The sequence below is a fragment of the Sphaerodactylus townsendi genome, linkage group LG11 (assembly GCF_021028975.2).
Source record: "Sphaerodactylus townsendi isolate TG3544 linkage group LG11, MPM_Stown_v2.3, whole genome shotgun sequence".
NCBI classification, from domain to species: Eukaryota; Metazoa; Chordata; class Lepidosauria; order Squamata; family Sphaerodactylidae; genus Sphaerodactylus; species Sphaerodactylus townsendi.
This window is the reverse complement of record NC_059435.1, coordinates 19,639,635-19,662,051: the sequence shown is the minus strand read 5'-3', so window position 1 is coordinate 19,662,051 and position 22,417 is coordinate 19,639,635. Positions and strand designations below refer to the sequence as shown.

Sequence of the window (22,417 nt, the reverse complement as noted above, 5' to 3'; positions counted from 1 at the left end):
TGATCTGGCGGAAGCAATACAAGAATTGCAAGACATAAGCAACGACTAATTAAAACCTGTTGGAAGAGTTCTGTCTTGCAAGTTCTGTGGAAGCTAACAAGGTCCCACAAGGCATGTGTCTCTTCTGATAAAACATTCCACCAGGTTGGGGCCACCACAGAGAAAGCCCTTGTTGTGGTAAAGGAGAGGTGAGCCACTTGAGAGACAGGCACTGTCAAATGATTGTGTGCCAAAGTTCACAGGCAACATGTGGGGTTGTAATGGGAGAGGCAGCCCTTGGGCATAATGGTTCCAGGCCATTTACAGTGTTAAAGGTTAAGACCAGCACTTACAATTTAATCAGGAAACCAATTGGCAGCTTGTGTAGTTGCCTTCGTATTGGCTATATAGGTGTAGACTACAACGCACTGGTCATAACCCTAGTAGCTGCATTTTACTGCCCCCATGCCTTTAGCAGCAACTTGGCATTCCAGTATCAAACTGGTAAGGCTTTTCCTAGTATTTATGCTGCATGCCTAGAAAACATCAGCTCTTTGTCTTCTGTATCTCAAGCTGTTGTGAGAAGACACAGGAGCAACAGCAATAAAACGGAAGTTGGCAACCAAAAAGACTTTCAGAGAGTCATGTGACTTCTCTACATTTAAATTCCTAGTAATCAGGGCTGGGCTAGGTGTGGATGCTGCTATCCTTGGGGGACAGAGTGAGAGAACAGCGATGGCACTGTTTGTACCTATGAAAGAGGAAGACGGTAGCATACACCCTTCTGTGTCTGAGATTCAGGCCTTGGAGGAATGGCAAGAAATGGGTAACTAAGAAGCTAGTAGAAATGTGGAGGCTATTTAAGGAGTTTATACAGGTTAAGCTCTGAGTTTCTTAAAACAGGTCAATATTTAAGGGGTGGGTTTCTCTTGTGTTTTGTGGTGCTTTCTTGGGTGCAGTTCTATACTATTTTATGCTATGGTACTATGCTATTTTAAGATTTTAAGGTGGTCACCTCTGGGGGTATGGTTGCCAGTCTTCAGGTAAGGCCTAAAATTACATCAGACTGCAGAGATTGGTTCCCCTGGAGAAAAATGGCAGCTTTGGAGGGTAGATTTCATAGCATCACATCCCTGCTGAGTTCTTTTTCTTCACATTCCATCCTCCCGCAGGTTCTGTCCCTGAATTTCCCAATTCAGAATTGGCAATCTTATCTTCAGGCCACTGTGGCACTACAGACAAGTAGTTTTCTTTTGAACTCTCAATCCAGTACGGCATGGGAAGCTAGACCAGTGATCCTCATTCTACAGCTCACACAGAGCCATGTTTTCAATTGCCTTTAATCTAAACAGCCACGCGTACTCTCATCCCTGGTATGAGGGAGGCTCATAGCTTTCCTGTTCTTCTAGTAGCTTTTTCAACAATCCCATATGACAAGGGGGTTGCAGCCTTGCTCCCTTTCCTGAAACATGGGCCAGGTGCCCCAATGGGGAAAAGGTGCTTAGAAGAGCCCCAAGTGGCATTTTGCGGAGCATCACTGACCTAGGCTGTAAATTTTTCACGGAGGATCTAAGATATTTCTGGAGTCTCTAGTATCATTTCAATATTATTGCTCCAAAGAGATCTAGAATGGAAAAGACTGCTAAATAACAAGCATTACTGGAAAGAGACAAATGTCGGAAAAGTTGAAGGCAGGGAGAAAAGGGGAAGGCCCATCATGAAATGCATTTACTCAATAAAAAGGAAGCCACAGCCGGCGGTGTAGAAGACCTGAGCAAGGCTGTTATCAATAGGATGTTTGAAAGTCATTCATTCATAGGATCACCATAAGTCAGAAGCTACTTGACGGAACCCAAGATACACACAAAAGAAGAGATTTGGCAGTTGGAGTGTGAATAGGATCAATTTTATTTTTTGAAACTTTTCTATCCCACCTTTCCTCAAAACTCAAGGTCCTTGTAATCTGTAATTAACCACATCATATAACAACAAACCTGCAATCCCCCACACCCACACCCATCCACACACACACACACACAAATTGCAAAATGCCTGCAACTTACATACCATTAAAATAGCATTACAGCTCCTCCTAAAGGTTCGAATGACCTTCTCCATGCACTCCATTTGCAGTTTATGACTATAAGTGATTCCACCTTCTATCGCTGGTCTATCTTTGCATGCCCTACTTTGACTGGCTGTAGTTCTTGGGCAGAGAAAGATCTTACCCAACATATCTTAAATGTGATGTTTTCACTGAAGGTGCCATGCACTGAACCTGCTTAATCTGAGGTACCCAAATTATATGGGAATGAATTATATTAAATAAAAGAACAGCATTGTTGTAGGCAGTATTCATGTATAGCTGTCGAAAAGCATTAACTGTGCTTCACTTGGTGATAGAGATGCTCTTTAACTCTTCCAGGTTCTTTTGAACCTATTTCTACAGCAGCGGTAATGAAAAGGCTGCGTCTGAAATTTTCACAGAAACCGTGGAGTGAAACTGGAAAACTTGTTCGTGCCTGCATGGTAAGAAGTGGTACAAACTAAGCTCTGTTGTGGGCCTTAAGAGTGAGAATTAATTTTGCAACATATAAAGATAGATGTCTTTTCTTTTTTTATACCTATATGACTGAGGAGGATGAAAGAATCTACAAAACCATTTGTAGGTTTGCCAGTTTCTCCTGTCTAATACATCGTGATCTAGCAAAAAATAAATTGGGATTTTTTTCCCCTCCATGACGCCTTCTCTAAGTAGACATGATTGGCTAATGTTAACAAAGACAGTTCCTGTTGGTTGGTTGCTATAGCGCTAGCTGAAAAGAGGTAGAAGCAAACAGATGAATTTGCTGCCGTCTATAAAGTCATATCTTCATTGCCAAATAGGAAGTGCTAGTGTTGTAGACGTGTGCGAAGCTTTAATGACAGGAATAGACTGGGGAATCTGTTAATGTGTGAACTAAACACAGTTCACCATTTCAGCAAAAAAAATTTCCCTGGCTAAGCTGATAAAAGATTGTGTGCAACCTGATGTCAAGGTCCCCCAGTTTTATTGTCATAAGGTGGTGGGGGACATGTGCTTCCAATATCTAAACTAAGATCACATTGTGTGGTGTAGCTTCTCATGCTCCCACAACATCCATATGGCTACTCCAGTGTGCAGCGAACATGAACTGTAGTTGGGCATAAGTAAAGAGGTAGCAAAGTTTGCCAAAGACACCAAAGCAGACTGTGAAAATGCTCTAGAACCGTGGTGGCAAACCTATGGCACATGTGCCAGAGGTGGCACTCAGAGCTCTCTTTGTGGGCACGCATGCTGTTGCCCCAGTTTGGGAACTTGGCAGTGGCATAGCGCCAAGGGGGTGAGGGGTGCATGATCCACTGGGAGTACACCCTTGTGGGGGCATGGCAAGGGCATTCCGGGGACATGGTGGCGGTGTTTCAGGGCATTCCAGGGGCATTCCAGGGCGGGGCGGGGCGGGGCGGACAGGGGCATGGCAGGGGCTCAGGGTGCACGTGTGCCCCAGGTGCAGTTTCCCCTTGCTCTACCCCTGGCACTCAGTCTCTAAAAGGTTCGCCATCACTGCTCTAGAACAGGGGTCTGCAACCTGCGGCTCTCCAGATGTTCAGAAACTACAATTCCCATCAGCCCCTGCTAGCATGGCCTTGGCCATTCTTTAGGCAGACTAAGTAGGAGTAATAATTCCTCAGTATCTGGAGAGCCGCAGGTTGCAGACCCCTGCTCTAGAAGGATTCAAAGTGGGTGAACGGGAACCCTTTCCCCTGGAACTATTGTTCATTCCCAGACTATAGAGAACAGTTCACCTGGAGAATATGGCTGCTTGGAGGATAGACTGTATGACAGTGGTGTCGAACCTATGGCACTCCAGATGTTCATGGACTACAATTCTCATCAGCCCCTGCCAGCATGGCCAATTGGAATTGTAGTCCATGAACATCTGGAGTGCCATAGGTTCGCCACCACGGCTCTACGGCATTGTATCCTATTGAGGTCCTTCCCAAGGCTCCATCCCCCAAATCTCCAAGAGCTGGCAACCCTATGGATGACCCAGATGTCTCAATATAAGACGTCCTGCACCTTAAATACACAATGGGTATCAAGGAGCAGCTTTGACTCTCATAGTCTCATGTTGTAAGACATAAGACTGATGTTTTAGTTACTTTCATGGTATATTGCTGTTCAGACACTTTAAAATAATTATGATTGTGATTTTCTGTTTTTTCTTCTGGGAATTAAGGTTGAGTGCTTACTTTCCAGGAATGCAAGATTTTAAAAAAACCTCTGGAGCAAAAACTAAAACTGGAGAAAGACTATACAGACAGGGGACATAGATTTATTGGAAAGGCTCTTTAAGTTTAATGTAACCACTTTTCTGAAGTGTGTATACATGAGTGAATGGTTTTTGTTCTCATTTTGGAGTTCAGAAAGTATGCTGAAGATAACTGAACACTTGTGTTTTGGGTCTTCTGGTGGTCTATGCTCCTTTAGAAATGCTGCGGAAACACAGCTAAATTTGACTGAACCAACTAGTTTTCTTTACTGCAGGCTTTTGTGGTACAGTTCTTGTATGACAGGTGAAAAATCTGATGTTGTTGTTACCTCCTTCATGCACTCTTATCCAAGGATAAACCCAAGACTGGTTCAACAACCATATCAAAGAGTCCTATAACATCTTGCCTGGAGAAACTGCAAAGAGCCATAAAAGGTAATTGAATTAAAGAAATGTCCTAGCGAGTACTTTATTCTGTTGACCATGGAATATGATAAGCCTTTCCTTGGGCCATTTTCATGTTCATATATGTGCTGTTGTCACTTTCTATGCATGACATCCAGATAGTTTCCAGTCTGGATTGCATGCAGCCATGTTGTTCCAGAGACTTTAGGATGCTTCTGCAGTGAGGGGGGTGGGGGTGGCAATTTCTACTGATTTCCCCTCCCACTGCAGAGCCCCACTCTGTTCCAATGCTGTTTATGGAAGTCTACTGCCCCAGGAACAAAATTCCAGGGGGCTACAATGGGAAGCAAAAAAACAAGCAAGTCCTGCTCCATTAGGTCCCCGCTGGGGCCATTTATGCACTTGTGGTATGCCCCACAGAAAGCATACATTCCCTTCGGGTCAGATTCTTTGGTTGTGCACACATTCCCCCCACCCACACCCACGAACTCACCATACTGCAGATCGGAGAAGTCCTGTGGTTTTTGAAACCTGGGAAAACAGGAAACCTCTCCCCCCACTCCTTTGCAGGAAAATTAGCATGAATGTTGCTCTCTTTGGGTTTCCTTTCTCCTCTTGGCTTTCCCCATCCACATAACAGCCGTTCCTCCTCACAAGGATAGAATAAGGAAGTGAAGGACAGGCACAAGGGTTGATTGGCTCAGCTGTGTTCACTTTGCAGTCGGAGAAACTCATCAAAATAGAAAGCCATGGGAAAGACTCACTGAGAATCACATAGCCATTAGATAAACACTGCTTGCATAAATTGCCTATGGGTGGACCTAATTCAGTGCTTCCCAATCTAGGATACGTGTTACCCCCATGGGTATGCACCAGAGAGTTTGGAGGTACACAAGAAAAACTACATAATGGTTTTGCTAATATGGGGGTAAAATTTTAGGGAAATGGGTTGCCAAGGGGAATGCGAGTGAAAAAACTTTGGGGACCACTGGCCTATTATTATTATTATTATTATTATTATTATTATTATTATTATTATTATTATTATTATTATTATTATTATTATTATTATTATTATTATTATTATTATTATTATTATTATTATTATTATTACAAAACAGTTGTACACAGCAAACAAGATCAATATGCTGGATTTTGTATTACATCACACGCCTATGGGACACTTTCCAAACTATCTAGGACTGTGTGATGTATCGGTACTAATAATGCGTGCAGAGCCGAGTAGGGTGGCCTTTTTGCAGCTGACATATGTGGTGATTTTGTCAGCGCAAATTGTTTTTAAGTGCCGTTCAAGATCTTTTGTGTAATTGCACCCAGTGCGCCGACATCACCACTGGGATGCCTTTTACTGGTTTGTGCCAGAGTCTTTGTAGTTCAATCCTTAAATCCTCTTTATCATGTAAAGTTTCTTCCAGTTGCTTCTCATCAATCCTGCTGTCACCAGGAATTGCAACATCAACTCATCCACACTTTCTTTTTTTTTCCCACAATACGTGGAGGTCAGGAGTATTATTGTGTTCCAAAACTTTGTCAGTCTGAATTACGCAAGTCCCGGTAGAGTAGTTTTCACGTGCATTCATTTTCAGTGACCTTTCTCAGGTTTGTGGATTCCACCCAGTCTCTTTTGTCAAGCAGGCAGATTGTAGTTGTAAAGCACAAGTTCCAGTGAATCATCTGGAGACAACAGTATTATGCCCTCTCTGCTTGTGAAGATCCTGCCTCATCGCAAGCTGATCTCTCTTGCAGCAGCTAAAGTATGTATGATCTATTGTTTCTGTCTGCTTCCCCTTGCAGAGTCTGCACTTGGGATCATAGGTTAGTTGACTTTTCAATTGCTGGCTTTGATATGGTTTTGTCTCGAATTATTGCTTTGTTCTTGGGCTGCAAGAATCAAGCTCTCAGTCTCCTTTTTTTTCAAAGTTCCTACTTTGTGAGCCACAACCAGGTTTTTTTCCTTGTCAATTTTGTTCCTCAATTTTTTCTAGGAACTGTCCATGGAGAGCCTTCTTTTGCCAGTTTCTCTTCTGCTTTCTGCAAAAAGTGGTATTTTTTTACCGGTATTCACTCTTTTTGTCTTGCACTTTGAGCAGTTTTCTCTGTACTGTTGACTTCCCATCAATGTTGGTTCTTCACTGTTTTTCACATAATCTGCCAGTGCATGTTTCTCTTCTTCCACCGTTTGTTCTCACTTTGCAGAAGCTCTCTACCTGATTTTCTGGGTAGGTAAAGTCTGTCATCATCACTACTTGGCGGGTGTGGTGCAGCAGTGGATTGTCATCAGATTTTTTTCTTTGTTTTTTTCCTGTCCAGATCAATCCCAGCTCTGCTTAAGGCCCAGTTCACAATTCCAGCAGTGTATCTTGATGACGGGTATAAGCCCAGGAATGTTGATAGCCTTGATCGTATTCCTTCGCCATTTAATTTGTTTCTGTTCAAAATTTTTTTTTTTCTCTGACCCTCTTGTGGACATATTCTCTGCTGACCACATTTTTCACATGTCCATGCCTTGATGTTGTCCAGCTGTAGTATTCCCAGGTGATTTATAGGATCTTAGGTTGATTGCAACTTCTTATGGTTTTTCCATTAGGCATCTCTATGCCCTTACTGTCAGTAATTTTCCTTTTCTTCAAAATGCCACTGTGGCGCATTTGTCCAAGCCGAACTCCATACCTAATGTCATTGCTGAAGACCTTCTGACTGTGTTGGTCAGTGACTGAGATTTCAGTTTCTGATTTTCCATGGCTTTAGGATCATCCATGTACAGCCAAAGTAAGGGAAATTTTTTGAGGTGAATTTCTCTTTGCCAGTTTGATAGCCCAGGGTTTGTTTTTTTGTGAGAATTGTTGACGATGGGATCATTTGCAATGATGAACAACAATGGTGATGCAGTGAGTCACCCTGGAAAATTCCTCTCCTTTGATGTTGACAGTTCCGTAGCTTTGGTTGCCCATGAACAACTCCGTTTTCCAGTGTTTCATTGCATTTTGAGGAGTAAACTTGCTAATATTTTCACTGACCCCAATGACATCCAGGCATTTGATGATCCAGCTGTGTGGCGGTGAGTCGAATGCTTTTTTGCTCAATCAATCCACGTTGTATGCAGGTTTTGTTTCTTGCGGCTTTTGCAGTTCTCCAGTATCATTTTATCAATCAGAAGCTGATCTTTGGTGCCCCTACTTCTTCTTTTTTATTACCTTTTTGTTCTGCTGGCAAGATGTTGTTGCCTCCAAGTAATCTTAGATTTGATCAGCAATTATGCCTGTCAGCAGTTCCCGGAACATTGTAGGCAAATGCGTTATTGGCCTTAATAGTTTCCTGGTATTGTCCCTTTTGCTGAATCTTTCTGTATCAAATATGTTTTTTAATTTACTATCCATTCACTGAAGTGTTTCCAGGTTGCAGCATTTCATTGAGTTATTACATCACTGAGTGCAGGCTGGTCAGATATTTGAGCCAAAATCCATGCAACTGATCATTTGCCAGGTGATGTCCAATTTTTGACTTTCTTCACTCTTTTACTGATCCATTTCTGTTGTTATTTCGAAGTTTCTCATCTTGTTCTTTGAAAATTTCTTTTCAAAGTCTTTTATCCACCCAGCATTTTTTGTTCAGCCTTTTTCTGTTTTCCCACAAATCTTTCCAGAATGTGTAATTTGTAGCTGTTTTTTCTGGTTTTTCATTCTGCTTTTAGCTGCCTGCTGATTCAGACTCTGGTAGAACCGCCTTTGATCAGATTGAAAAAGTTGATTTTGTTTGTACTGGATGACTCTAGCATCATATCGTTCAATTTTTCTGGCTGTTGCTGTGATTTGTTGTTTCACAATTTCAAGTTCTTCTTCAATTTTTCTTGTGTTCAGCCAGTATTTTTTAATCGAGTTGTTCTTTATTTTGACATTTTTCAGTTTTTGTTCCTTCGTGTTCTTCAGATTGCTTGCATCTGATCATAGGTTCTTGATTTTTAACTCCAACCTGATTTTCCATTTTGGTTTTCCAGTCATTTTTTTCTTGCGGGCTTCAGTTTTTGTATCCCCAATTCTTGTGTTACAATCATAACGGCACTGTATGCAAGCTAGTTAGTTTCTTCCATTGATATTTATTTGGATAGTTGCGAGTGCAGCGTTGCATCTTTCATTAGAGGTGCCAGATGTTTTCTTGGTACTGTTTTTTCAATGTTGGCAGTCTTTGCCTTTCTTCCTTTGATGCAGCATAGGTCAAAATTTTCTCTTTAAGTTCTTGTTGCCTTGTGGTCAATGTGGCAGGTGTAATGCGAAAAAAAATGGCCACAGAGTTTTTCATGCCAAATTTCTGCATTTTCTTCTGGCTCAAATTGTTCGGGGGACTCTCAGATGTTATTAGAACTCCTGCAATTGTCTCCACAGTTGCCTGTTCTGCTGTTTCATGATTTTTCATTATTTCTTCAAGTTAGAGCTTCACTTTCGTTACCTTGTTCCTGGTTATGAGTCGCCTCTTGTCAGCAATTCTCAGTGCAGTTAAAGTTGAATCTGGATATTGAGAGTTTCCACTGGCGATTACATCCGTTTTTGGTATGCGCTTTTGGGGTTCCGATTTATGGTAGCAGTTCGCGACAGTTCGATTCTCTGACGTGAAAGTACGCTTTGGTAGTTGTTTTGCTTCCAGTTGCCCTGCAGAATTATGCCCTGGATTCTCAGCAATGGGTCACCAAGTTTCCTGTAACCCACTTGACCGGCCGGATGCCCAGGTTCACCAAGCGCCCTTCTGCGGTCCATATTATCCTGGGAAATGACCGGGCCAGTATAGACTTCTTTTGAGTTTGTTTCACCATATTTTTAATGGGTTGGGTGCACTTAGTCCTTCTCCTCAATTGAGACCACTCTGGCATGGTTGAACCTGCCGGTAGTTTGCACTACTGCCAGCACAGCTCTCAACATCACAGAAGCAGTTAAGCCCCCCGCCAACGACAAGGCGGCACCCGGTGGGGGGTTATTATTATTATTATTATTATTATTATTATTATTATTATTATTATTATTATTATTATTATTATTATTATTATTATTATTATTATTATTATTATTATTATTATTATTATTATTATTTCAATTTATTAGACCACCCTACCCCAGAAGGGCTCAGGGCAGTTTACAGGCAACCAGACACAATACATCGCAACTAAAACAATCGAATAATCCCAATTAAAACAATAAATACAATAAAAACAGTAACAGCAATTACCTTCCATAATTAATAAATTAGGTGGATGATGTCCAGTAAAACCCCGGGAAAATTAATTGAATGGAGCTGGTGTTTCTATAGCAGTTTAGAACATAATTCTCTGATCATCTAGGTGAGTCTTTATATTAAAGTAGTGCTTGAAGAGAGGGTATTGCCAAAAGCTTACTCCAGAATACATGAGGCATTCTGGATTGATGAAATATATTACTGTGGAATCCAACTCAATAACTTCTCATGTGTGCAGATGAATCTCTGTTTGCTGTGATGAACAAATTGGAAGTCATATCTAAACAAAAGCGGTAAGTTTATTTTTAATGTGCATCAAACCTAACAAACCAAACTACATGTCATGAGAGGCCTATTGTCTGATCAACCTCAACTAGGAATGCCAGCCTCCAGATGAGACCTGGGGATCTCCCAGAAGTATAGCTCATCCCCAGACTACAGACATCAGTTTCCTTGGACAAAATGGATGCTTTGCAGGGTGGAAGTCAGGGCATTGTACCCCACTATGCTCCTTGTCCTCCCCAGGCTCCATCCCCAAATCTCTTGGATCTGGTAACCCTCACCTCACCTCCTCCACCCCACCCACCTGGTGGCCAAGGAAGACCTGGCCACTCTTCAACTCATGCTTTATCAAACCTTCTAGTGCTGTTGCATAACACAGCCAATTCAAATACCAATTAGAACTGACACAATTGTCCTCGATTACCTCTGGTATTTCCAGTTCCTAGAAAAATCTGTTGGAGAACCAATTCCACTAATCAAGTGGGGCCTCAATGCCCAGTGCCAGCTCCAGGGTTCTGTGGGCCTCAAGGAATGGTAGTCTTATAGCAGTGGTGGCGAACCTGTGGCACGGGTGCCAGAGGTGGCACTCAGAGCCCTCTCTGTGGACACGCACAAGCAGAGTCCCCACACACACACATCTAGGCTGACCTGGGCCACTGGGCTCGATTATTAGCATTAAACCTAAGACCTACTTTTGGGAAAGCAGTGTAGGTAACCCTGTAAAGCACTGTTAAACTCCACTGATTTTCATGTGAAGAAGTAAAGTGTGATCCTTTACCTGGTAGTAAGCTTGGTTACTGGCAACGAGGCTTGCTTCTAAGTAAACCCTCTTAGGGTCATGATTCACTCGTCGGAAGAGTTGTACGGTTGCTTCAAAGCAAAGCCACCGACTTCCACCAAGCTTACTCCCAAGTAACGCATGCCTCAGAGTCAACCGTTTTTTCTAAACAAAAATTCAGCATTCGGGTTAAATTGCCATGTTGGCACTTTGTGATAAATAAGTGGGTTTTGGGTTGCAATTTGGGCACTCGGTCTCAAAAAGGTTTGCCATCACTGTCTTATAGGGACCTTTCTACCTGTGAAAGGTATGGCATGCAAACAAAAGATTAGCTCATGGTGCTTCCAGCATTCATGTGTGCTCAGTATGACTGAGAATGGCAGTATTTTCCAAAGATTCCTATACAGTGTTGCCAACCACCCAAAACTTGGTGATCTTGCAAAATTACAATTGATCTCCAGAAGATTGAGATTAGTTCTCCTCAGAAAATGGCTCCCACTTCAATTCCAAATCTCCCAGAATTTCCCAGTTGGCAACACTAATTCCCAAACCCATCATTCAAAAACTTGAACAAAACAATGACTGACGAATAGACAGAGCAGAAAGGTTTACCTTTATTAGGGGCATACTGGAATGTGGATTGGGAATGTGGAATATTAAAGGCTTGTCACTGGTAAATGTGTTCCTGTTGCTGTATAAGCTCCCATTAACTGGGTAATATTCAATATTTAAATTACAGCTGAAAGATCCAGAATTCTTTATTGTAATATCCTTGAAAAGGACAATGTGAACAGTTTGGGAGCTGAATGTGTTTCCATCTCTTGGGTACAAAGTGTTGGCTGGAATGTCCTTTCCAAAACCATCAGCACTCTGCACACACTATGGAACACAACTTCACTTAAAAGCAAAAATGACTAAGCATGTTCCTCATTGAAGTGGTATTTCAAACAGTACAGAAACAAAATACCTGGGTACTGAAGTTTAATACAGGAGCTCTGATGGCAACTGGAAAAGTAGGAGCCAAGACGAAGAAACAAGTTAGGCTGCTTCATGTGCCATAAATTTTGACAAAACAACACCATTCTCTTCCCCCCAACTCTTTCTTTAGACTTCACTCTCGTGTTAGCCCCGATGGGACAACTTTCTATATAACATCTGAAATGTTCTGCATAGAGATTCAATTTAAAGCAGACGGAGACGTCTTGGAGGTAAAACTGATTCAACCTGGAGAATCTCCTCAGGTAACAATTACATATTAGTAACGGTGTTCTGATTTAATAAATTCCATGGAGGAATAAAAATAAGAGATGGCTACTTTTATGTAGGTCATCCACCTTGTGCCACTATTACTTTTGGGAAGAGCATCAAGTCACAGCTGATTTATTGGTTTTCAAGGAAAGAGATGTTCAAAAGTGGTATGCCATTGCCTGCCTCCTGCATCACATCTCTGGTATTCCCCCCCCAAATACTGACAGGGTGAGTCTAAGAGTGGGTAACTGGCCAAGGTCAGTGGCATAGGAGGTTAAGAGCTCATGTATCAAATCTGGAGGAACGGGGTTTGATTCCCTGCTCTGCCGCCTGAGCTGTGGAGGCTTATCTGGGGAATTCAGATTAGCCTGTACACTCCCACACACACCAGCTGGGTGACCTTGGGCTAGTCACAGCTTCTCGGAGCTCTCTCAGTCCCACCTACTTCACAGGGTGTTTGTTGTGAGGGGGGAAGGGCAAGGAGATTGTAAGCCCCTTTGAGTCTCCTACAGGAGAGAAAGGGGGGAGATAAATAAAAAAAAAGTCGCCCTGCAAGTTTCCATGGGAGAGTGGAAATGTGAACCTTGATTTTCCAGATCCCAACCCAACACCTAAACCACAATACCATGGTGGCTTTCTGCTGCTATTACTACAGTTGGCTAAACTGCTGTACCACTATTTGCAAAATACATTTTGAGAATGAACTAGGGTTGCTAGTTCTGGTTTGGGAAATTCCTGGAGAATTTGGGAGTGAAATCTAGGTAAGGGAGGGACTTCAGTCGGGTATAATGCCATTTCCCCCCCAGGGGAATTGATCTCTGTTGCCTGAAGATCACTTGTAATTCCAGGAGATACCCAGCTACCACCTGGAGCTTGGCAACTCTAAAACCACCTCATTCATTGTTCTGAATATGTACATTGGGTCTAAGAACATAATTGTGTCTTTAGTTTACCATATTTGTGATTCCTTTACACATGGTGAACAGTCTGATTTCCCCCCTGTGAGATGTGCTTACAGATATGTGCTTGCTGGGCAAAATAAGAAGATACTGTGCAGTGTAGGTAGGGCCTAAATTTCAGCTATGGCATGTCATATCAGTCATTTTCTCCCTGTAGGTATAGGGAGAAAATATACCACAGTTGCTAAACATATTTTCAAAACCAGTCATTTTTCTTCAAAGGTACCTGGTAGTGAAAATGAAGGAGGAGGAGGAGTTTGGATTTATACCCCACCTTGAGGAAGGGAAAGGAGTTTGTAAGCTGCCTTGAGTCTCCTTACAGGAGAGAAAGGTGGGGTATAAACAAAGTCATCTTCTTTCTCTCCTGCAAGGAGACTCAACACAGCTTACAAACTACTCTCCCTTCCTCTTCCCACAACAGACGTCTTGTGAGGTAGATGGGGCTGAGAGAGTTCTGAAGAACTGTGACTAACCCAAGGTAGGAGGGGAGAAACAAAACTAATTCACCAGATAGGAGTTCACAGCTCATGTGGAGGAGTGGGAAATCAAACTCAGTTCTCCAGCTTAGAGTCCTCTGCTCTTACCTTCTACGCCACGGTGGTTCTCCTGGGCTGCATTTTTGTATCAATGCAACCCTGGACAGTATTAGTTGCTCTTTGTTCATTCAGCTCTCCCCACATACAGTTCTACCCACAATGATTCAGTCCAAAATTGGGAAAGAGTGGAGCTGGAAGACCACACCCACACTGCTTCCTACTCACAGCTCGAAAAATGCAAATTCCTGGAAATCTACCTAAAGCAAAACAATTCAGCTATGTAGTAACTTAGCCACAAAGACCAGTATCCCAAGGGTTCTTAAATTTATACATTAACACTTATCCCTCACCTTTCCTTCTGGTTCAGGGAGATGCCTTAACAGTCCAGGTGCTCGAGAGCAACAGCCGCAGAAGGCCATTGCTTTCACATCCTGTACATGAGTTCCCAATGGCACCTGGTGGGTCACTGCGAGTAGCAGAGAGCTGGACTAGATGGACTCTAGTCTGATCCAGCTGGCTTGTTCTTATGTTATGTTCTTAAGCTAACCATTATTATTATTATTATTATTATTATTATTATAAAATTTTGTTTAATATCACAGCTGCCAGTTCTTTAACTGCTCGTTGTTGGCCTTTCATTACAACTCGAGCCTCACCTAGAGGCCTAGGACATTGTGATGTATTGGCGTAGGATATGTGCGGATCCCAGCAGGGCTGCCTTTTGAATCTGACAAATGTTGATTTGGTCAATTTGAAGGTGTTTCTAGTGCAGTCCTGGTGTTTTCAGAATGGTGCCCAGAGTGTCAATTACCACTGGGACAACCTCAGTTGATTTGTGCCACAGTTGCTGAATCTCGTTCTTCAAATCATGATATATAGTGACCTTCTAATGTTTTTTTTCCAATGACATTGCTGTCACCTGGTATTGCTATGTTGACGATGGTCACTTTCTTGTCCTCCATCTCAGTTGTTGTTGTTTATTAAGTGCAGCTAAGTCACAGCTAACTTATAGCCACCTTTCAAGGCAAGAAATGAGTAGAAGAAATGAGTAGAAGTTTTGCCTTCCTCTGCGTAGCAATCCTGGTTTTACTTGGTGAGCTCCCATTCCAGTACAAACCATAACTGATCTTGCTTAGCTTTCCAGCTCCAACACGCTCAGGCTAGGCTAGGCCATTCAGGTTGTTCAGCTAACGTTAGCTTGTGCAGTTTGCCCCTTTTGCTGTGCATCAATAACTGTTATTGGATTTTCTAGAATTACTGTGCAACTTCTATTCTCTTGTTCTCTAGATCTACGAAGATATGTTGCTGATTCTAAGGTATGTGTGTTCCTGTCAGGTAGATTCTTGCATTTGCCGTCGTATATATTTGACACCAAAGAATCTTTTCTGCGTCCATTGCCAGACTATTTCTGGTGGTATATAACAAGAACTTCTTTGTACATTTTCAGGATACCCCCCCCCCCCCCCCCCGCCCCAACACACACACACAGAGATAATAAACTGTTCTATTGTGGTCCTCCATAGATGCCATAATTTGGGAAGGAATCATAAAAACATCCTTTTCCATGACCTTTACCTAGAGCCATGGTGGCAGGTCCAAGGCAGATGTTTAAATTAAAGAATCAAGTAGAGAATGACCATCCCTCCATATGCTAGTCTAGTGTCAAATTATATTTGCTTCATAGTTTTTAAGATGTGAACAAGCCAGCTCTTTGACTTTTTTAATACTAACCGTCAGGCTTTTTTTTAAGAACGAAAAACTATGAAGCCTTTGGAGAAGTTTTGGAAGAACTTGTCAATCTTTACCAGACTTCAGGGAAAAGGTTAGTTCATTACTTCATGCATTATCTTTCTTCTGAAAGCTGTCCCCTTCTTACGAAGTCTCTCTTTCTTTGTTAGAGAAACCAAAGCCAGAATGTATCTTGCCCTGCAGTCTTTGGAAAAAGATATCACTTCACTTTCTCTTTTGGACAGGTAAGTTGGGTGGTAGAGAATGGCATCATACATGTTTGGATTTTGCAGGTGAAATGTATGTAGAGACAGAGAAGCTTCACTTGGCTGGAAATGTAGGTCATTATTATTATTATTATTATTATTATTATTATTATTATTATTATTATTATTATTATTATTATTATTATTATTAATTAAATTTGATAAACCGCCCACCCCCGAAGGTGTTTGTGGGGATCCAGATTGTGTATTACTACTCTTTTTCAGCTTTCTACACCAGTGTTTCCCAACCTTTTCGAGGTCAGGGTACCCTTGACCTCACTCTCCATATCTCACGGTACCTCTGCCGCCACCCTCCACCTTCCCCTCCCATTGCCCCTGCTTGCCACACACCCCACCTTCCCCTCCCAGGGTGAAGGGAAGCACTGAGGGTGGTGGTGGCTGCTGACCTTGTGGCAGGCCCTGCCCCATGGGCCAGCTCCATGTCCTTGCTGGCGCTGGTGGGAGACACCACAAAAATGAGGGGGGAGGGGCGGTAGTGTTGCCACGGTACCCCTGGGACATGCTCACGGCACCCCAGGGTACCACGGTACCCTGGTTGAGAATGGCTGTTCTACACGCTCATTTTCAACAGCTGTTGAATTGCAGATGCATTTCAAATGAAGAAATGTCTTCAATTTTAAATGCCAACTGCCCACTGGGGTTCATCTCTGGTCAATGAGAATATTCTATTATGGTGTGTTGCCACCTTCCTGGACCTTTAAAATGGAGGCAAGTATGTGCCATGAGCTGCTATTACAGTTGCCAGATCCCCTCCCTGACTCCTGTTCCTTCCAGCCACCACTACAGCCAGCAGGAGGAAATTAATCTAAAAACACTTCCAGAGAAAAACCCAGAGATTACGTCAGTCACCAGAAACTCCATGATTTTACCTTAGAATTGCCAGTGATTCCTAGACAAGTGTGATGCTACTTCCAGAGGAAAAGTTAGAAATGACCTCAGTCCTCTCTAGGAATCATCAAAACTCTATGGTTCTATCAAAGAGTTTCTAGTGCAGGGGTCTGCAACCTGCAGCTCTCCAGATGTTCATGAACTACAATTCTCATCAGCCAATTGGCCATGCTGGCAGGGGCTGATGGGATTTGTAGTCCATGAACATCTGGAGAGCCGCAGGTTGCAGACCCATGTTCTAGTGGTTTCTACACAGCTGTGGTGTCACTTCCAGGAAAAACCCAGAGCATCACTGATGGTGCTTTCTCTATGTCCTCCGCTATCCTGGTCCCCTGCTGATTGCCAAGCATTTGTTATGCTGACCTGAAATCTGAAAGTCTAATTTTATTCTTACCAATGGGCACTTCCCCAGTTGGAAAGCGACATGCCTCCATACTTAAAGGGAGCTTCCACATGAAATCATGTTTCCTGTGGGCCTCCTGGGCTTTCTCTTTTGGAGGAGGGTCAAAGAAACTGCAGTCAAAATGTCCACATGGATGCTCTGCCTGCAGTCAATATGGGGAGGGGTTGGAGCTAAGCACAATATGGGGAGGGGCTGGAGCTAAGCCAAAAAATTCTTTCCCAGGGTGAGTGGGTATGCAATGGAGTCCTACATTGTATAGGGCAGTGGTGGTGAACCTTTGGCAATCCAGATGTTATGGACTACAATTCCCAGCAGCCAATTGGCCATGCTGGCAGGGGCTGCTGGGAATTGTAGTCCATAACATCTGGAGTGCCAAAGGTTCGCCACCATGGGTATAGGGTTTCTTGGATTTGCCAAAACTTTGGGTTGCTTCCAGTGTGTATAATGTGATCTTTCTGTTGCTGCCTTGCAGCTAATTTAATATATGTGACATTCAGCTGCTGTGACTGGAACTCCAAATGTGTTTTGGGGCACTAGAAACAACCATGATATGGGGGGGGGGGAGGGATGTTCACCAAGCCTTTTCTTCTCTATGCAGTTTCACTGATCAAAAATCCCCCCACCCCGCTACTTTAAACCTCAGTATAGAAGGCAACACATACACAATATGAGCATATATCTTGCCACTCCAGTTGCTTTTAATTTGAGGGGGGGGGCATTTCCTGTTGAGGAAGTGATGCAGTGGGAGACAAACATTAAGCCCTCCTTCCCCAGGACCATAGCCCAAATCTAATTGTCTCTTATTTTTAAAGGTACCTGTAGTTACATTTATGGGTTCAAAGAATGGCATGCACAGACCTCTGGGTGGTTTCTTCTCTCCCTGCTTTTTAGGGGGGATGAGGAGTTGAAGGGCCTGATGCATACTGTTAAGGGGAGGGGGCAGAGCAGCTGGGCTGAGCCCCAAATCGCAGTTTTCTTGAAGACGGCCAAAGCCCAACGTTGCCCTTGCAGAATAAAATTGGGAAGTTCACTGTTCACTGCTCACTGTGTTTTCTTTAAAAACAGGGTCCCGAATGAGAAGAGAATCACCAAAATACTCTGTGGAAAAGTAGGCTACCTCAGGTCAAGAATTGGAGGTACATGTCCCCACCCACTTCAGAACTAAAAGGAGGTTGTGCAAAGTGCCGTTAAGTTGCAACTGGTTTATGGTGACCCTGTAGGGCTTTGATAGCAAGCGCTGAATAGAGGTGTTTTGCCAATGTTTGGTTCTGTGTAGCAGCTCTGGAATCCAAGTGCTAACCAGGGTTAGCAGCTGAGATCTCACAAAACCAGGGGTCAGGGCTAAAAAGTCTTCTAAAAGGTAGATTTGAGCAAATCTTGGAAGCAAGCAAAATCAGATGTAATTTGAAGACAAACATCTGAGGGGGGTTGTAGGAGTAGATGGTCCAGTGAATTAATCCATGGCAGTAGATAAAAACATTGTTGTCCATGGTATGCATGTTCTCTTTGGTTACCCTCTCTGTTGTAGGTTTGGGAGTGTCCAAATACTAATGAACTGACTGAATATTGAGATACTCAAAACCCTGCATTAGGGCTATTTCCCAGAATCTATATAAGTGAGCCCTGTGATGTAGTGTGGTAAGCTCCACTCACAACTTGAGTTTGATCCCAAAGGAAGTCAGTTTCAGGTAGCCAACTCAAGGTTGACCTGGCCCTCCATTCTTCTGAGGTCGGTAAAATAAGTACCCAGCTTGCTGGGGGAAAGTGTAGATCTAAGGAAGACAATGACAAATCACCCTGTAAACATAGTCTGCCTAGTAAACATTTTGATGTGACATCACCTCATGGATCATTGATGACCCATTGCTCAGAGGACTACCTTTACCTTTATAAAAGTGAACCAAGAGAGGGACCTTGGCAGGGATGACTTTCCCAGATACGTTATTGTCGCATTATTCACAGCTGCATTATTGCATCCATGATTTATCAGTCTCCATTTTTTAAACAAATCTTTTAGGTACACCTATGAGTCTTGAATTTTATCTGTCACCCTCCCAAATCTTGGAAGAACAGCTCACTCCAGGTAATGGTAAATGAAATAAAGTAGTACTGTTGAAGGCGTTCATGGCCGGAATCGCTAGGGTGTTGTGGGTTTTTCCGGGTTCTATGAAAACCAAAACACCCGTGAAAAAAAGCAGGTTGTATCATAGCTGGATTTATAACAAGTTAAAGACAAAGCTGGAGAAAATTGCTAACCAACTGAAACATGCAGAGTAGTGCTGATCTCCTTGGTAGCCCTCTCATCTTGCTACTTTTGAGGGGCATCCATTTGAGGACAAGTTGCATTCAGACACAATGGTGATCCATGGCTTCCCATTGTAACAATGACCTTTAGAAGTCCTTGTTCTTGCGTGCTTCTCCCTGCCACACCCTTGCATGTGGTTTGGCAACTGACAGATTTTTGTTTGCAGGAAATAGTTGGCCACTATTTCAAATCAATAGGTGGTGGTTTGGATAAAAACTGTAATTTGTTTCAGTGCAATGACCAACTGCAGTTTACTACAGCTCAGGAAGAGACTAGTTCTCCTGGAGGCCAAACCATGATTTGGCATTGTATCAGAATGTAGCTATTTAAATTATATCTCAGATTGCCTTCTTAGTTAAGGGTTTATGCTTGATCTGATGAAGGATGTGAGGTTTAACAGTAAAACCAGTGGCGTAGGAGGTTAAGAGCTCGTGTATCTAATCTGGAGGAACCGGGTTTGATTCCCAGCTCTGCCGCCTGAGCTGTGGAGGCTTATCTGGGGAATTCAGATTAGCCTGTACACTCCCACATACGCCAGCTGGGTGACCTTGGGCTAGTCACAGCTTCTTTGAGCTCTCTCAGCCCCACCTACCTCACAGGGTGTTTGTTGTGAGGGGGGAAGGGCAAGGAGATTGTAAGCCCCTTTGAGTCTCCTGCAGGAGAGAAAGGGGGGATATAAATCCAAGCTCTTCTTCTTCTTCTAAAAAAAACCTGATCACAGCTGGTTGGAGTCTTCCACACAAAGTGGGTCCAGACTGGTAACTATGCCAAATGACTAGCTGAAAATTGTGAAGTGAGTTGGTACTGACCTTTGTGCATACATCCATTGGTACTTACATTTGCTTTCTTTCATTCTGAAGCTCAACTGCAGTCAAAACAAATTTGCTGTCAGTGGTGTCTCCTGTATTCATTTGGTATGAATGATGTACAGGTGTTCTAAGTATTAGCTGCTAAGTATTAGCGTGCCATTTTGGCAGGTATTCTTCAGGTTTGAGTTTAATTGAGTAGAGTAGAATTTATTGAATTGTATATTGCAATAGGCTGCCATAATAGATAAAATACAAATATAACAAAGTAAATATAAAGTTAAATACATAAAATATAAATCATATACATTATACAAAATATCCAAAGAAATGATATAACAAAATCCACTAAAACATGATAAATAGTATTCAGTTAGTAAAAAGCATTTTTTTTAAAAATAATCTAGTTAGAGTTTTTAGTGATATTATATTTGGATCATAATTTTCTAGCAGTCAGGGGAAAAGGTGAAGCTCTGGATGAAATAAATGGGTCTATATCAGATAATAGTCCTGGAAATTAAAAAACAAAACTGAAAAAAAAGCCAGTTTTTCAGGAATTTGAATTTTTTGGCATCTATTAAACCCAAACCTGAGAAATTCCTGCTGCCTTTGAATTCCTCACAGGGTTCCTTTACAGGAAGCAGGCAGAGCAAAGCTGAATATATGTCACCTGTTGCCTCTGAGACCCACATGGAGTTCAGAGGCAGTGACTCGGAGCTGAACATTGAATCTGGCCAAGGCCAGCATCCAACTCTGCACCACCACCAAAGTTCACATGGACTTCAGCAAAGATGCCACAGAGCTAAATGCAGGGCCCAGACAGGCTGAGCCCAGTATTCAACTTTGTCACATCACTGAAATCCATGTGGACCTCAAGAGCATCAGCACAAAGTGTAAATCAGGCAGCGTAAATCAGGGGGGAGAGGGAAGGGAGAGAGGAGATCCCCCATTTTTTAATTGCCATTTTTCAAGATCCACTTTTCGGCTCCCTGAAATCTGTCAATTTTTTTTTCAGGAGAAAAGAACCCTAAAAAATATTGATAAGTTACATTTCAAGTTTTTGCAGTTTGACTTTACTGAATGCACATGTTTCATATCTGTGTCAGGTGTCCTTTTATGTTGACTTTTGTCTTGCTTCTAGTGGGACTCAGTGAGCTCAGATAATTAGAACACCCCTTATCAGTTTCTACCAGCATGGCCAATTGGCCATGCTGAAAGAGGCTGATGGGAATTGTAGTTCCTGAACATCTGGAGAGCCGCAGGTTCCCTACCCCTGTTCTAGTGTGTGTGTACCCCCCCCCAAAAAAAAAAAACTTCTGAAGCTGCCTTCTACTGAATGAGACCATTGATCTATCAAGGTCAATACAGTCCACTCAGACTGGCAGCAGATTTCCCGAGTCAAATGTAGAGCTCTTTCCCATCATCTCCTACTCTACCCTTTTTAAAAACTGGAAATGCTAAGATTGAACTTGGGATCCTCTGCATGCCAGGAGATGCTCTACTACTGCCCCTTTCCCCAGACAAGTCATTTTAAAAAAACTTAACTGAATACACAAAATATATGGGCAAAGATGGCTCTGTCTTGCAACCTTTGACTGGAAGTTTAAGCAAAACTTGGATTTTTAAAAATTCCAAATAGAATTTGCCCTGAGCCATAGGTTTCAAAGTTTTTGTGCCTAATTAAGGAAGTATGCACTGGTCTGATTGTTTACTTACTTGTTTACAGCCGCAGAAGGCCATTGCTTTCACATCCTGCATGTGAGCTCCCAAAGGCACCTGGTGGGCCACTGCGAGTAGCAGAGAGCTGGACTAGATGGACTCCGGTCTGATCCAGCTGGCTTGTTCTTATGTTCTTATGTTCTCTTTTCCACCAGGCTTGCAAATCCCTGGCATGAAGGCGTTTGTAACAATTGGAGGGTCAGATATAACTCACAGACTCCCTCTCTATCCAATGATTGTGGATTCTTGGACAGAAGAGGCTGGGTAAGACTGGAGGATGTTATGATGCTTGGGTACAGCTAAGCTTTTCCAAATCTGACTTGGGAGCAGACTGGGAAGTGAAAAGGGTCCTAGGAGAAGCCAAGCTGAGTGGCCCTTGTAGTACTGATGGGGCCACTCAGTTCAATGACACCTGCAAGGGATATGACCTCACCCAGCCCAGTGCCTCTTTCTGCAAACTGATGGCAGTGCAGGAGAAAGCAATTGGTGACCCAGTATCAGTGCTAAAGGGTCAAAGCCACGTGACCCCTGAGGTGCTGGCAAGTTGCTGGTGGTTTGTTC

General features: G+C 42.8%; 1 protein-coding gene across 1 annotated transcript in view; it reads left to right on the top strand.

The window, feature by feature from the left end:
- Positions 1–714: 714 nt before the first annotated feature.
- LOC125440592 (mediator of RNA polymerase II transcription subunit 1-like) overlaps positions 715–22,417 on the top strand; it is a 31,935-nt gene continuing 10,232 nt past the window's right edge. The window contains exons 1-10 of the mRNA XM_048510457.1: positions 715–805; positions 2,405–2,508; positions 9,347–9,470; positions 10,156–10,210; positions 12,086–12,218; positions 15,008–15,036; positions 15,471–15,542; positions 15,619–15,693; positions 18,092–18,162; positions 22,012–22,120. Coding sequence (XP_048366414.1) covers positions 715–805; positions 2,405–2,508; positions 9,347–9,470; positions 10,156–10,210; positions 12,086–12,218; positions 15,008–15,036; positions 15,471–15,542; positions 15,619–15,693; positions 18,092–18,162; positions 22,012–22,120 — 863 coding nt within the window. The remainder of the gene's footprint in view (positions 806–2,404; positions 2,509–9,346; positions 9,471–10,155; positions 10,211–12,085; positions 12,219–15,007; positions 15,037–15,470; positions 15,543–15,618; positions 15,694–18,091; positions 18,163–22,011; positions 22,121–22,417) is intronic.